This window comes from Protobothrops mucrosquamatus, unplaced genomic scaffold (assembly GCF_001527695.2).
Source record: "Protobothrops mucrosquamatus isolate PMUCROS unplaced genomic scaffold, P.Mucros_1.0 scaffold222, whole genome shotgun sequence".
Lineage (NCBI taxonomy): Eukaryota > Metazoa > Chordata > Lepidosauria > Squamata > Viperidae > Protobothrops > Protobothrops mucrosquamatus.
In genome coordinates this window covers 319062-336440 of record NW_015386574.1, presented here as the reverse complement: position 1 = coordinate 336440, position 17379 = coordinate 319062, and the positions used below count along the sequence as shown (strand labels likewise).

At 36.5% G+C, this 17379-nt stretch overlaps 1 protein-coding gene across 1 annotated transcript in view; it reads right to left on the bottom strand.

The window, feature by feature from the left end:
- ADAMTS2 (ADAM metallopeptidase with thrombospondin type 1 motif 2) overlaps positions 1-17379 on the bottom strand; it is a 256898-nt gene that overhangs the window by 14522 nt on the left and 224997 nt on the right. Inside the window, exons 11-17 of the mRNA XM_029283769.1 lie at positions 11578-11723; positions 9375-9550; positions 8567-8700; positions 6828-6951; positions 3877-3957; positions 1808-1971; positions 1120-1276 (exon numbers count right to left, since the gene is read on the bottom strand). Coding sequence (XP_029139602.1) covers positions 1120-1276; positions 1808-1971; positions 3877-3957; positions 6828-6951; positions 8567-8700; positions 9375-9550; positions 11578-11723 — 982 coding nt within the window. The remainder of the gene's footprint in view (positions 1-1119; positions 1277-1807; positions 1972-3876; positions 3958-6827; positions 6952-8566; positions 8701-9374; positions 9551-11577; positions 11724-17379) is intronic.

Below are 17379 nucleotides of genomic sequence, written 5' to 3'. Positions count from 1 at the left end.
ATACTTTGAACAACCCTGTAACCATTTTCCTTCTCTACTGAATGTTTACATTTTTATATTTACATTTAGAAAGTATTTTTTTTATCGTTCATCTTCTCTCTCTTATAACATTTGATTTCCTTGATCTCTGGTCAGTCTCCCAACAGGAGATCCAAGGACTGAAATTTCTGGTCATATCCTTCTAATGATCAAGAAGGCAGCAAAGTAGAAACTATTTCAACTTTTGTATTTTTCATTATTTAATCACAGTCAGGCAGCGCAAGATATGAAAGCATGCTCTCTTTGATACACCACAGTTAATGGGAAGATATAAGGTAAGTACCCCTTGAATGATAGTGACAGTCCTATAAAAAAGAACAAGAGGTGATGGTCAGGTATGAAGTCTTAAAATACTTCTGCGAGATGAGGTTTAAGACCCCCAGCTTTCCCCCCTACAGTTCAGAAATTCTGCTACTGTAGTTAGAGGCAGTAAGTACTGTATGGTAAGTGTTTGAGATTGATTCCAAATTTCAGAGCAAGTGGAATTCTGGGGGTTGGGAAATGAGATAATGTAGAACAATTTTGCATGTTTTTGTAAAAACAAACAACTGACATGTTACTGGTTAAGTACTGTGTTGGTTCAGTCTACTCTAGATGTGAAATGCAAGGTACTGGTGAAACTTTACACTGCAGCATTTTGCCTCCTGCCATTTGTTTATTTCATCTGCTTACTTTTTAAACTACTGTTCATTTTCTAGATGTGCAGCATGTTATAACTAATAGACAGAATTTTTTCCATGGAATGTATTTTTCTACCTATGAACTAAACTTTTTCAGATTAAAATATAACTGATCATTACACTTTGGATAATAAATCATTACACTTTGGATAATCTCACAGAGACTGATGGATGATTGTTTGGAAAAATCAAATGTGCTGCACTGAATGAATGAATTACAGTACCACAGATAAGAAACTACAGGTAAACCTGTTAAGTCATTTTAAGTTCATGGATTCCTGTCTCAGATTCAGCTATAAGCCATATTAAACCATCAAGCATACTTAAAAGCATAATTAGAAACACAGGTTTTTTTTTAAATAACAGACAGAAAAGTCAATGCAGTCATCAACATCTTTACCTCCTCCACAAGGTTTTGAGCACTGGGTCCATTTTTTCAGAGCCCATTCATATGGTACAGGATCTTTCAAGACATTGTTATCATCAACATTTAAAGAATCTTCATGGATCATAAATTTGTATGTCAATGAAATCTTTCCATTACCATGAGGAATTACCTAGTTAGACAGATAATGTATATCTTTTCAGGAAGATCATTTTAACATCACTTTTAAAATCTTTTCAAAACCAGATTCCAACCAAGATTTAGGCTTCTGTGATTCTCTGGTCTTGTTCCAGGTCCACGGTCCTGGCAGTCTCTTCACTTCACCTCTGCCACTCTACCAACCACTTTCCCCCATAAGATCCCCAGTCTTGTTTTCTGAAAAAAGGGAAATCCATATCCCTAGAGCTCTCACGAACGAAAGAGGCACCGTATACAGTTGGGAGGCACAAACTAAGATTTGGCTTTCATCCTCAAAACTGATTCCTTAACTCAGGGGTAGGCAACCTTGGCTCTTTTATGACTTGTGGACTTCAACTCCCAAAATTCCTGAGCCAGACATGGCTGGCTCAGGAATTCTGGGAGTTGAAATCCACGAGTCATAAAAGAGCCAAGGTTGCCTACCCCTGCCTTAACTGCTACTAGATATCAAATAAAGGGTGCATGGCTCACTGTTGCATCGCACTCTCATCTTCAAGGAACTTACCAAAATGGTGATACCATGACGTAAAGGGCCCATCGTTTGAACCATTTCCCTGTCTTCATCATTTCGATACTCCCATTCTACACCCATGTTGATGAAAGTTTTGGAGTCTGGCACGTAGTTATTTTCATTTAGAACATATTTCCCTGTTTCTCGATTCTTGATCGCTAAAAACAAAATGAGAAACATGAAGTCAAGAGATGTCAGGAAGCTTCCCCTTCCTTCTAATTTTTAATTATAATCCAGCGAGTAAAGAAAATAGAAGTCACAGAAGGGACTGCTTGCTTTGTTTATTTTACTTTGAGAATTCATCAAAAAAATCACCAGAAAAGTTTCTATAAACATTTTAGTACTAACAAAAATAAAATATGTCCTTCCCAGAGTTTTGGAAAAAATGAGGATTTATTATTATTATTATTATTTGTTAGGTTGCCTAACAAAGTCTCAAGGCAGTGTACTATGTGATTCTAAATGTGGCAGACTATGAATTATAATATTATTCACCTTAGACAATAGTACAAGGCTTGTGCTTTCTTAGAACCTAACAGGGATGCGGCAGATTCTCCCTGGCTTTTCAAACTTCCAACTATATTCCCTGCTAGAATTATTAGGATATCTTAAGATTGTCCCCCAGATAAAGCTTTATTATGCAATGGTTCTTCCTGATTTACAAAACTATACAGGGGTCCAGACAACATAGTCTTCCATCTATATGGAAAACCTACAGTTTGCCACAGTCTTCTTTATTGTTATTTTCGGGACTTTTTTTTGTCATAGAACGCCCAGAACGGAGTTCCGGCACCTTTTTTGGATGGAACCTTGTAGGGTAGGCAAGGCGGGTTGCATGACATGTGTGAGTTCCGGCACCTTTTTTTTTTTTTTTTTTTACAAAAAAAGCACTGGTTATTTTTATCACTAACATTCCATTAAAGAAGGAATTTTATAGAGAAGTGTCAGAATGAGAGAGACAGAGCAAAATCTGTGAAGGGGAGAGGGGTGAAAGCAGAGACTGATGCTTGTAATCCTCCCACCTCCTCCAAACTGCAGTTTAATGAGATCCAAATTGGCTACTATTCTTGGATAATTAGCTATATATTGATTGCAGTTGTTGGGCCCAAATTTGTAGGCTTCATTATTGGCTGATTTGAAAAAGGAAAATAGTTTAATTTCAAAGACGGTAATCAGCAAATAGAATCAATGACCTAAGAGCACGTGTGTTAAATATGACAAATCTTTTCTCCATGAAAGGTGATTTGATTGTACCAGGCCTCTTCAAACAGGAGGATTTTACACACTCATCTTCCCTCTTTTCATATACAAGCTCAGCAGCAGTCTTTACATCTAATTTTGCTGGCCCACTTCTATATTAAAACATGTAAGGAATATTTTATCTTTCAAAATAATAGTCAGAGATGACAGCCTCGTACACTTACTGGCCTCCTTCCCAACTGCTTCAAGATTCATTTGTGTTGTCAGCATCCATACGTTCTACAAAAACAGAAGCTTTATATCTTGCTCATGGTTTTTCAGGAACAGTTTGTCTAATGTAAGGAATATGTCTGTGCAATGAACATTATTAATCTCAGACAGCTGTGGAGAACAGCAATTCACAAACATATCTCTTAAAATAAGACCTGGATGATTCATAGAGAAGTTACTAGGTCAGTGGACATGAATCTGCTTCTAATTAATTACAGCCTACAAGACAATGCCTCTTATTGATTCACTGAACTATAAAGATTGAGAGCATTCTTGCTGCAGCTGGCTTAGAACAAGAAAGAAGGACCAAGAGAATAGATGCTGGAGATGTAAGCAAAAACACATCTGGTGAATCTGATCCATGGGAAATGTGGGCTCTGCAGCAAATATGGAAATTGTTGCACAATTATATTGAGTAAAATTTATTTATTTATTTATTAAATGTGTATGCTGCCCGACTCCAAGTGATTCTGGGCATTTATTATTTCAAAGTTAAGTTTTAGGAAAGTTGGACATACTATTTCAAAGAGCAGGTACCAAGATACTTAGTACTGTAAAGATCAAAGCTGAATATGATGCAATACGATATGTACCAAGATTATGAACAGTGGCATCAGATTCTTGTATAAGTAAATGCCTTGCACCAGCTGGAATGTCAAACATCTTGATGTAGCCTGCAAGAAAGCATTAAAACTATTAACAATAACCTTTATAAGCAAAAGAAAAAAATCATTAATGTTTGCTATAACTATTACTTTATTTTATATAACAGATGCCATCTAACTCCATTTTAAAGATTTTTGTAGCTCCAGAACTGACTTAAATCACAATTGCCAAAGATTGGTGGCATTGTTTACGATCAGAAAATGCATAAAAATGACAATCTGAGCTCTAAGACTGGTTTCATATAGTTGTTATTGTTCTTTGCACCATTCTGTTGTCCGCTGAGAAGATTCTCTCAGTCTCCCCCCACAAATATTCCATGCAACCTCTAGCCATGAAGAAATTGCCCATTTTAACTTGTGCATTCTAAGCCACCTTTTATTTCTTTTCTAAAGAATGTGGATACTTCCTTTCAAAACCAGGTTTATTCACCTGAATTTACAACACTTTAAAATCACAAGATACTCTTAAAAAATAAAATATCAAGAATAAAATCAATACAATATATTTAAAAGGGACTTTACAAATAACCTAGTCCTTTTTGTTATTCAGTGCTGAAATCCACTATATCATCCCTGAGAACTTCATCCAGAGTCCACCTGAAAACTTCCAGTATGGGGGAGCCCACTACTCACCCACTGCTTTATGACTTTTACCATCAGGAAATTCCTAATATACAGTCTGAATCTCTTAATTTCAGCCCATTGGTCTTTATCCCACAGCCTGTTTTAACACATTTCCAGATGACTATTTTTTTTAAATATTTGTAGCAATAGCAGACTTATATTCCACTTCATAGTGTTTTACAGCTCTCTAAGCAGTTTACAGAGTCAGTATATTGCCCCCAACAATCTGGGTCCTCATTTTGCCAACCTCGGCCCGATGGAAGGCTGAGTCAATCTTGAACCGGTCAGGACTGAATTCCTGACAGTGGGTAGAGTTAGCCTACAATACTGCATTCTAAGCACTGTGCCACCACAACTCAGTGTATCAACAGCCTATATTTGTAGGCTGTTGATACACCACCCTTGGTCTTTTCTTTGGCAGCTAAACATTTGCAGCTCCTTCAACGAAGAGGTTTAGCTCTCTGATCATCCTGGAACTCCTCCTTTAAACCCCCTCCAATGTTGCCATGTCATTTTAACTGTACAGCCTAACAGCACAGAGTATAAAGGAGCTATACAAAGAACATGGAAGTGATGCTCCATATTAACTATTGGGATATTTCAATTAATTAAATAGAGACTCTGACTTTATTTCCTCTGATATCTGGTTTTCCTCTTCTCTTTGTAAAAACATGGCATACTGATGATGTAGAGAAACTGAACAAGAGAATGTAAATACATAATATACAATTCACTCCAACCTAGTAATAAGGGCTTCTGTAAAAATAAAATAGGGTAGCTCCATAGAAATCATCTTGCATTCCCTAAAAACTAAAAGCAGGAAATAAAGTAATAATTTTAAATACCGGATGGAGCATTTGAACCAGACTCAAAAAAGAGAGGTGATTCAGAGTGCACGCTGATGTCCACATCACATCTGTTGGCAACTCTTTAAAGACAACAAGGAGCCAAAAGCTGTGGTGTGCATATCCCTGCTTGCTCCCAATTATCTTTTCCTTTTTGAATCAAGATCACTGCACAATTTTAGTCATTTCATCTATTTTAAAGGCTCACTATCATCTTTTTTCCTGAGCATGCAGAATTGGGTAATGAAGGAAAGCTGATATTTTTCCTTTTAAAATGAGGATCCTTTTATGCATGGATCTCAATTTATTTGTTTAGTTGTGTCTTTTGGGCTGTTTTCCATCTTGAAGGACAGTTTTTTGACAAGATTTTTCACCCTCCCTGAAAAATAGACATAATGCAAAGTGGAAACATTTCGTAACATAACTTTAGTTTAGAATGATCAACCAAGAAAGCTGAAAGCCTGCATATATCCAACACTCTGGTTTTAAGGATGAGGTATCAAGACAGATAAGTATTTCAGTAAGAGCCAATGTGGTCTGAATGCAGTGCTAATTTGCTTCCCTTTAATACCTCATATAAAGAGTCACAACAGTGGCCAGAATGGAAGGACAGAAGCCATAGGCAAGATTTTTAAAATAACAACAACAACAACAACAATAATAATGTTGGAAGGGACCTTGGAGGTCATCTAGTCCAACCCCCTGCTCAGGCAGGAAACCTTATACCATTTTGGACAAATGGCTCTCCAGTCTCTTCTTAAAAACTTCCAGTGTTGGAGCAATCACCGCTTCTGGAGGCAGGTTGTTCCACTGGTTAATTGTTCTAACTGTCAGGAAGTTTCTCCTTAGTTCTAGGTTGCTTCTCTCCTTGATTAGTTTCCATCCATTGCTTCTTGTCCTGCCCTCAGGCACTTTGGAAAATAGCTTGACTCTCTCTTCTTTGTGGCAGTCCCTGAGATATTGGAACACTGCTATCAGGTCCCCCCTCGTCCTTCTCTTCATCAAACTAGACATACTCAATTCCTTGCTTCACTTTAAGATGATAGTTGATAGAATCTCCTCAAAGGTGTTGAAATATGATAATATCTGCATTAAATTAAGGCTATTGTCTGAAACTCACTTCTTTGGAGTCAGATTCAAAATACTGTTTCTGAGTAGACTTACATAGGATTCTATCTTACGATTTGAGTCCACCAAGACATCATTATATGACAACATGTCTCAGACACATACATTAGGGTATTCTTTGTATATTGACTTTATTTAAAAAACATGTTTCCATCAGAACCTAGTCAAGAGTAGCATTTGATGCAGCAAAGGAAATAGGCTGTTAAAGGAATTTTTGAAATCCTTTTAAAATTAAATGCATACTTTTCTGGGGCAAGGATATTATATTTAAATAAGAACAACCTTGTTTCTTTGGTGCCCTGGAGAATGTTCCTTTCACCACTTTGCAATGGGTGTTGTCTCCACCACACACACCACATTTATCTTCTTGCTTTGATGAACCTATTACTCTGTCACAGCCGACTTTCTGAAACAAAGAAAAAAAATCCATTTGTTTCATTTGTAAGACTCTTCCTTTTTTTGAATGATAACTAAATCAGGATATTTAAGCAGGATATTCGGAACTAAAATATAAGTATGTTCCTGAAATAATGTATTGGTAGTCTCACAGGGCCTTATTTCAAGAACAGAAGAACACTCTTCAGAACTTGAGTTTAAGTAGATATTTTATTTTTTTTCATATCTATTTTAGATAGTGAAAATTGTAGACCTAGAATTTCATATCTACAATCCCTGAGAAAATAACACCAAAGAGAACCATATGTTCCTCTTTCTCTCTCTCAGTTTAAAGACATCACACTTCAGCAAGTTTTCCCTCAAGTTACATATCATGAAACACAAGTTTCATTTCAAGCAGATAACTTGAAAACTGAATGGTAGATATGGTTCTGATTAAGAATTGCTGAAAATTGTACCTACATGTATCTAGAATGACTGTATCACATGGCAAACACTGAATCTTTATCTATATTAGGGTCACATATTAGGGTATAGGTAAAACTTTGGGAATTGCCAGAGTGCTTCAAGAAAATCATGTATGTTGTGATGGCTCAAAGTACCATTAGAAGGACATGAACAATTCACTAAATAACATGTATTCTTTCTAAACATTGTCCTTATGGAACATTCCAACATGCACTAGAAATTAAAAGAAGAGTTTTAAAAGAAGAGTTTAAGAATAGTCTAGTTGACTACTGGATCTATGTTTTCATCTAGTGCAGGCATGTCAAACTGCTGGCCCATGGGCCGGATGCGTCATGCCGAAACCACGCCCACTCCATTGCCGGCAATGGGGAAAAAGTCGCGATACATCACGCCATGTCATGTGACATCACGAGTTTGACATGCCTGATCTAGTGCATGTGCTTATAGATGGCAATCATGATTTCCTTGAATAAATTTAGAAACATGCTTAAGAGCCATCTTAAACTAAGTAATGCATTCACAACACAACACTGTGTCTCTAACCACACCATTTCATTTCCTGCCATCTTAAATCTCTAAACCTTCTAAGCATTCTACTTTTTCCCCTTTAAAAATTGTTGCACTTCAACTAATATCTTCCTTTTAAATAGTTGTTTTCACACATAACAATCCACTCCTGAGGATTAAGTTCACTCATAATAAATATGATGATTTGAAAAATATTCTGCCACTTCCAATAAAACAGTAAAGTACTACACATCTGATTTCTTTTAAAATCATTTTTCAATTTCATTTCTATAGTTTATAGAATCTTTATATAAATTAGTCGGGGAAGGGGAAAAACTAGCCCATTAAAGCAATAGCACTTATATACTGCTTCACAGTGTTTTACAGCCCTCTCTAAGTTCTTTACAGAGTCAGTATATTGCCCGCAACAATCTGAGTCCTCATTTTACTGACCTCCGAAGGGTGGAAGGCTGAGTCAGCCTTGAGCCAATGAGAATCGAACTGCCAAAGTGCTGGCAGTCAGCAGTCAGCAGAATTAGCCTGCAATACTGCATTCTAACCACTGCGCCACCATGGCTCATTATAATTTTAATATTACTCTTACAGATAGAAAAATGGAAAAAGAAATTCCTGAAACACATATAACCTACCAGGCATTCTCCTCGCATACAGATACTGTGCAAATCCTTATAGGAGCAACGTGTTCCATCATGTACCAATCTTTTCATATACACCACATCATTAGTCTCCTTGGACTCGCAGTACAGGTGGCACCTTTCTTTAGCTATAAGGGAAAATATTTGCAAAATTTATCTTCTCAATGGATAATTTTCTAAATGTTGATTCAATATTGTGGTGAGGTCAAAAATTCCAAGCAATTGGAAAAAAATAGAGCCATATTCTAGAAATTGGGACTATATTTCAAACCAAATATTTAATAGGGAAATTTATAGTTTGTGTCAGCTTCCCCACTTCATCCTCATCAGGGGTAGTTAAGAGTTCCAGGTTAGCAGAATCAAAAAGCCATCCTGGCTACAGATCTGGGAATTGAAATTCCAATATGCCTCGTGGCATAAAGTGAGAGAAAGTAGTTCTACCATCTTAATGGATCAACCCTTAAAATACAATTCTACAAAAAAAGGTTTTATTTGCTATTACAGTCAATCATGCATAGCATATACATTAATTCAATTAAAGTACTATGGCTAAACTGAGTGATGCAGCAGCCTAAATCATTCCTAATATGAATTGCATGCTCATTGCATAGCTGGCTCAGGAATTCTGGGAGTTGAAGTCCATAGATTCTAAAGGGGGCCTAGTTGCCCACCCCTGATATGAGGGTTAATGATAATGAATTACAGTATTTCTGCATACAGGGTATTCCAGTTTTCAAAACTGGGCAGAGTTATACTGGTCTGCTCTGCTAATAATGAAATGAAAAAGATAAATTGTGCAAACCATCAGTATGTTCATATGGGAGCCAGTGATGCTTCATATTCTGATATTCAAAAACAGGATCCCACTGCCTGCACTGCTCCTCTCTGAAGTCTTCATTAACATCAGGGCAATCCTGGCTATTGCATAGCTGGAACTCATAGCTTGGCCCAAAACATGTGCGGCCTCCATTAGCAGGGCTAGGGAAAAGAAGAAGTAATACTAATAAATGATTTTAGATCGACAGTGTAATAGACCATTGCATTTTATTGGAGCTGGAAAAGTGGTGCCTCTCCAGATATTAGATTCAAATTCCCATGGACTCCACACAAAAAACTTCAAGGATTTAAAGAACTGCAGTCAAAAGTGTCTGGAATTCCACAATTCTTTATCCCTTATTTATTGTTTGGTCCCAGGATTATTTCCAATTATTTCCAAAACCTATAAGCTCCATTTAGAACACTTGACATACAGTATATGAGGTAGGAAGGCACAGTTATGTGCAGTTAATCTCAATATATGCAATATGAAAAAATTAACCATGATCTAATGAGATATATGAATAAATATGAAACTCTGAACATATACTATATAAATGCTGAAATAGTTGTGGGTGAGATACAATGTAAGTTTCATGCTTAAAAAAAGAGATCCTATAAGCAAAGCTGGGAGAAATTGTCCTTTCCCTTCTGTAGCCCCTAGTAACGTTAAAACCCACACCAGAAATTTGGGCAGTAGTCAGAAGGAACTTTTCAATGGGAATGTGGGGAATCAAGCAAGCAGGAAGAAGTAAAGATTATTTCTTAAGTATGTAGAGTGCAGGCTAACTCTGCCCATAGCCAGAGTTTGATCCTGATGGGGCTTGAGGTCAGCCTTCCATCCTTCCAAGGTTGGTAAAATGAGGACCCATATTGTTGGGAGCAATACGCTGACTCTGCAAACCACTTAGAAAGTGCTGTAAAGCTCTATGGGGCAGCATATACTAAGTCGAAGTGCTATTGTTATTGTTATGTATCCATTGCAGTCAATGGCAATTCATGTCAGTTTTCAGCAGTTAAGAGAGATTAAATACTAGAAGTGATTATGGTATCTCCTCGACAGGTTAATACCCAGTTCAAATTTTTCATTTTATTGCTTGGATAATTTAATTTCCTAAATCTTACTGTACTTTATTAAGGAGGTTATGCATCAAATATTTATCTTATTACCTTTTAACTTATGCCTGTATTTTCTCATGTTGCCTTTTGTTCTGTTTTTAGATTTTGTTACTTTACATGAAGAATCCATAATAATAATATATATTTTTTAAAATAGCACCAGAAGTGCTATTCCTTTAAATCCCTGAATGCTCAAGAAGTTGGCTTTCTGGCAAAAATAAACTTCTCTTATATCATCCCTTGCTTCAATAGTAAATACAAAAACGTGATACCTATAAAATTATTTCATGATTCATTTCAAACAATTGATTATAGATTTATGATCAAATTTGGTAGAAAGAAATCTATAGAGCAAAAAATTATTTCTTCCAGTAAAATCAGTGGAATTGCCTTGCGAAACATGAAATACGTGTGAATCTGCAGGAACACTGATCTTGAAGTTAACAAGACATTTTAGTGGAAATAAAGATATATAGTTTTCAATTACTTCAGGCAAACACCACATCAAACCTTTACATATATGCTTCTTATATTAGAAAGAGAAATCTCACACACAGACAAAATCCAGTAAGTCACTTTTTGTTTTAACACAAAGTGTATAGATAACTTGCATCTTAAACTATTCTGCAGTTTATAAATTTGGAAGCAGAATGCCTATTAGGAAAAAAAAGGCAGTGACTCGGCAAAGTATAGCAGGGTTATATTTAATCATAGCCAATATTCATTTATAAAATGTATTGCATTACTATTACTTTCATTCATTAGAATTCCCAAGCAGGATGCACAACAGATTTAAATTTATTAAATTACACATCTTAAACTCAACAAATTTATTCTTTTAAAAGGAACGACAATAACACAGTCTGCAACGACATTGCATAATCTGTTGGATTTTATTTTTCCAAAAGGTTCACAGTGAAACAAATTCAAGAGCAAGGCAGTGGCCTAAACATAACTAAGCAATTTTAAAAATATTTCGTGATAGTTTAACAATGTTATTTTAAAGTCATTGAAGACATCTAGAACAAAATTCATTATCAAAGAGCATAATTTGATTAGGTTCAACTTACTGTGGATTGTCACACTGGCGTGTCCGGAATTTCACTCCTGTTCCGCAAGTTCGGGAACAGGAACCAAATTTACTCCATGCTCCCCAGTTTCCATCTTGCTTCAAGATATCTGGAGTTAACCAGATACAGTGACCTTTAAAACAATGCTAAAAGAGAAAAATATACAGGAATGCATATTTTTGAAATTCATCAACTTCATTTTCCTAGCAACTGAGCCTAGGTCAGGGGTAGGCAACCTTGGCTCTTTTATGACTCGTGGACTTCAACTCCCAGAATTCCTGAGCATGCTGGCTCAGGAATTCTGGGAGTTGAAGTCTACGAGTCATAAAAGAGCCAAGGTTGCCTACCCCTGGCCTAGGTTGAAAGGAATTGCTGTTTAAAAAGAAATACTACCCCACAAAAAGCCACTGGTTTCTCATATACCCATTTCTCATGTATTATTCAAATTCAGATGTTTGAATTGCTGCCATTGAAAAAAAAATGCTGCTAGACTTTATGATATTTTGCCTTTCATTTGTTCCAATGCACATCAGTTCATACCTACCCATCTGTAACCCAGATATAACTTCCTCAGTTATGTAGTTGAATCTCTAACAGGAAAAAATAAATAAAATCTGCCCCTATTGTACCATGTCAATTGCCTGGGTAGACCTAGAGGGCTGCAGGGAGATAAATGTGCCAATGGAGCAATGATAAAATAGAGACAGAAAAAAGTGGTCATCTTATTCAAAATTCACACTTTTTTTTTCAATAGGTTGACAGTCAACAGCACATCCTAGGGAAACGTGAAAAGTGTAGTACAGGTAGTCCTTGACTTACAACCACAATTGAGCCCAAAATGTATGTTGTTAGGTGAGAAATTTGTTAAGTGGGTTTTGTCCCATTTTACGACTTTTCTAGCTGCATTTGTTAAGTGAATCAATGCAGTTAAGTTAGTAACATGGTTGTCAAGTGTTGGGTGTTTTTGCTTTGACAACATATGGAGATGCAACCATTTTCCTTCTTATGTTTTACTCTTAGAATTAGAGTTAGAATTAGATGATACTGGGGGGGAGGAAGAATGTGCATGGGAGTTTAGTTAGACATAACAATACTGTAACTAGTGTGAGAACCAAGGTTTTTGAAATAAGAGATGATAAGAATTGGCAGGTTGGAGAACTGGAGGGAAAGTCTGCATTTCAAACTAATTGAAGAATGTGATTTATGATGGTAAATTAGAGGAGGGAATTGTCCTTTGATACTATGTGCTCAGGGGAGGGGAATTTAGATTTTGGCTTTGGCTATGTAAGTGCCGATGCTATGCTTCTCGAATAAAGATTATTTAAGGTAAACAATGCTTCGAAGTTCTTTGAAGAGTTTCATCTGTCAGAACCATGATAAAGTGATTTTGGCTTCCCCATTGACTTTATCAGAAGGTCGCAAAAGGAGATCACGTGGCCCCGGGACACTGCAACTGTCATAAATATGAGTTAGTTGCCAAGCATCTGAATTTTGACCACGTGACCATGGGGATGCTGCAAAGGTCGTAAGTGTGAAAAATGGCCATAAGTCACTTTTTTCAGTGCTGTTGTAACTTCTAACGGTCACTAAATGAATTGTTGTAAGTCGAGGACTTATTTGTTTATTTATTTGTATTCTGCTTTTATTATTTTTACAAATACCTCAAGGCATGGACATATCCAACTCATCTTCCTCCTACTATTTTACCCACAATAACAACAACCCTGTGAGGAGAGTTGGGCTGAGAGAGAGACTGACTGACCCAAAGTCATCCAGCTGATTTTCATGTCTAAGGTAGGAACAGAACTCATCATCTCCCGCTTAATATCCTTGAAAAATAATGTTAAAATGAATTATTTGTTTTACACCAATGAAAAGCTGAATATAACAAGCAAAATCACAAATGTAAATATTTCTCTTTGGGGACACATAAGCTAAATAATTCCCAAGTTTAATGTCAACAAAAATTGGCACTAAATGTTGATGACCCTAATCTGGTAGATTTACAAAAATACAAATCTGAGAAAAGCCAAAATTAATATATCGCTATAATTGTCAAACGAGACAGGTATTTATTGCTTGTCTACATGAAATAGGCGAGTTTTGGGAGAAATGCATAGTTTGATGTGGTCCATTGTATTCACAATAAGATCAGACAGAGACAGCGAAACGCACATTACATCAGTACAATACAATGTTGTTCCCCACCCTACAGAAATGGATTTTATTTAATTAAAGTCAGAGTGGTAATGATTCAACAGCTGAAATCTACATTTCTTTCTCAGTTGTGATTTCTAAATGAAAATCTGAACAATTTAATTGCAGGCCTGAGGAAAAGCTTTTACAACAGCAAGTAAGAAAAGGGCTTTAGCTAATATGGGCTTATAGTAAGCAGGAGGGAAGAAGGAATATTTTTTTGTATGGTAGCATTTATGGCCTCAGAGAACATTAGAAGCAATAATTATTTTGATATTTCTATGAAGTCTGTGAACATATAGAAACAAAAACGAAACAAGCCCCAATGGCTACCTGAACTCAACATTTTGATAAGGATAAAAACACAGTATGGCCAAAGCCAAGTGGTCCCCTCATCATATGCTCCATTTACATTTATGTGTGTTTGAGTGCTACATCTTTAAATCCCTTGCTTTTTTGCTATGGCAGGAAACCCTGCATTGATTGTTTTTCTGTAGCTTCTTTCTTTGACCATAACTCCATTCAAGTGAATTGCTAGAAAGAGGTTCTAGAATGGGTTTACAAAGAAAAATGTTCACCTTTCTCCTGAGAAAAAGGAGAGAAGAAAAGGAATAATGCAACAGTCAAGATTCCTTTTGGCTTGTGGAACGGAATCCAGAAGCCTAGGAAAGTGAATCTATCTATAGTATATCTGTATCTGTATCTCTCCGTCCATCTGTCTGTCTGTCTGACTGTCTATCATCTATCTATCTATCTATCTATCTATCTATCTATCTATCTATCTATCTATCTATCTATCTATCTATCTATCTATCTATCTATCTATCTATCTATCTATCTATCTATCTATCTATCTATCTATCTATCTATCTATCTATCTATCTATCTANATCCATCCATCCATCCATCCATCCATCCATCCATCATTTGTGGTAACACCTCCCCTAGATAGTATCTGCCCATTTCATCAGTTCTGACAGAGTAGGCGTGTTCCAGACATCGTCCCTAGAATGTAGTCATTTTGGGTGGATCTAGGAAGGGTGCCTTTCCTGTGGCAAACCCTATCCTGTGGAACACCCTTCCACCTGAAATCTGACAGGTTCTCACTCAACTTCCTAGCCTTCTGGAAGGCCTTGTAGAGGCCTCTTGTATCCTTGGGGTAGAGTGAGGCCGGAATCTCCTGCAGCTGAATGTAGGCGTGAGAATGAGAGTGAGTGAGAGTGTGTTAATCTTGGAGCATCAGGAGCTTTTGTTTAGCTTTTATAATTTTTATAGTTATATATAATTTTTACGTTTTTGTTATTGTTTATGAGTTGACCAGGGTTATGGTATATAAAATGGATAGCTATATAAGTCTTTTAAATAATACCCAAATAAAGCTACACCTAATGTGTTAAGTTCCAATTGTCTGCAAGCTCCCTCCTTCCTGGCCATAATTTATGTGGCTAGGATTGATCAAAATTGTATCCCAATCCCTTTGGCACTATGATATTGGGGAATGCTTACTGTATTACAATACCATCCACATGAACCTTCTCTAATAAAATATGAAGCTAGAAATACTTTCATAATATATTATTACTGCTTTATACCAGGATGTAATTGTAGGTCCTGGGCATGAATGGTTTGTCAGTATAAGAATCTGGGCATAAAGACATATGCACAGATGGCTATACACAATCATTCACTAAGTTTTACTAATAATCATTTCCATAACAAATGTGGTACCACTTGATCAGCCTTCAATTCTAGTCATTTGGCAGGAACTATATGTGAAACACATGGCTAAACAGACACCCACCACCAGCAAAAACAGAAAAGGATGCATAATACAAAATGTCTTTTAAACAGAGAATGAAGAATACTTTAGCAAGGGGAAATAAGTAAAAATGTGCTAGATACCTCATAAAAACAGGAGAAAAGACCATAATTTTTACATCTGCTACACAGAAAACATTACCCATGATTTGGATGATCAACAGATGACTAAAATCAAGAATCTCTTCAATATAATAGCCTACATCAAGATAAGTTTCCATTATCACATAACTTCAAAGTATGAAAACTGGAAGTGGGCAATTGAAGGGGAATCTGAACACAACAAAGAAAATAAATGTGCTACGGGATAAATCTGCTATTGGCTGTGTGCTTAGTGAGTTCATTTTTTTCCTAACAATTATTAATTTACATCTTGAGCCTGAATTTATTGACGGGAAGTTGTATGTATATAAATATTTGTCACAGTTGAATCAGAACAGCTTCAGAACAGCAGTCCAACATGTGCTTGTCTCTCATTGAAGCCAATACTGTCTTGGATAAGGTTGACTACTTCAGCCACAAACTTTTATGAGACTATATTTTATTGGAACATTTAATAATATTTCCAAATGAATTTATCCACTACTGATTTTCCTTCTGACATAATGAAAAAAATATTTATTTGATTTGTATCTGTTACAGTCAAAAGAAACTTTCATCAGTTTATATACATCAGTAAAAGTAACAACACAATATCCACAAAATACAAAAACAGCCAACAAATAGACATAATAACACATTAACAGTTATAAAAATCACATAAACCATCAATCCCAATGGCTCCAACCCCTCCTGCTTTTCCCTACCACCACTCACTGGAAATACACATAGATGTTTTAATTTTTTTCTTGCAAATCACTGAAAGTCATAGGTTTATGGAAAGTTGTAAGTTCAAACATAAATGACCCCAACACTGGCCATGAAAAGTCAATACTTGATTTTCAGTGTTCCAATATTTGAGGGGTTGCCACAAGGAACGCAGGGCCAACTTATTCTCCAAAGCACCTGAAGGCAGGACAAGAAGCAATGAATGGAAACTAATCAGGGATACAATCAAGCTAGAACTAAGGAGAACAATTTATTTATTTATTATTTATTATTTAAATTTATATACCGCCCTATCTCCCTTACGGGACTCAGGGTGCTGAACAGGCAATAATAAAAATCACAGTAAATATTACATAAAAGCCTGCTCTAAAATATAAAACCCTTAACAAAACCCAATCAAAACTACACCAGGCTGGCCACATGGAACAGATGAGTTTTCAGGGCTCGGCGGAAGAGGCGCAGGTCCGCAATTGTACGTAGGTCGGGGGGCAGGTCATTCCAGAGGGCAGGAGCTGCCACAGAGAAGGCTCTCCCCCTGGGGGTCACCAGCCGGCATTGGCTGGCCAACGGTACCCTAAGGAGGCCCTCTCTGTGGGAGCGGACTGGTCGAAGAGAGCGGACTGGTCGAATTGGTTAACCACCAATTAACCAGTGGTTTGCCTTCAGAAGTTGTGGATGCTCCATCACTGGAGATTTTTAAGAAGAGATTGGACAGCCATTTCTCCGAAATGTATAGGGCATAGGTGTCAAACTTGTTTTTTTTTTTTTTTTTTTTTTCCATAAAAATTTTATTATTTTCAACATAAAAAAGAAAGCAATCACAAGTACATCACAATTAATGAAAACCCCTCCCCACCCCCCACCCGGACTTCCCAAACCAAATCCCAGGATATTATTCATCTAAAAGTAACCTTATATTAATACCCCTAACTCCACAAAGTATAATTCTACATAAATAGG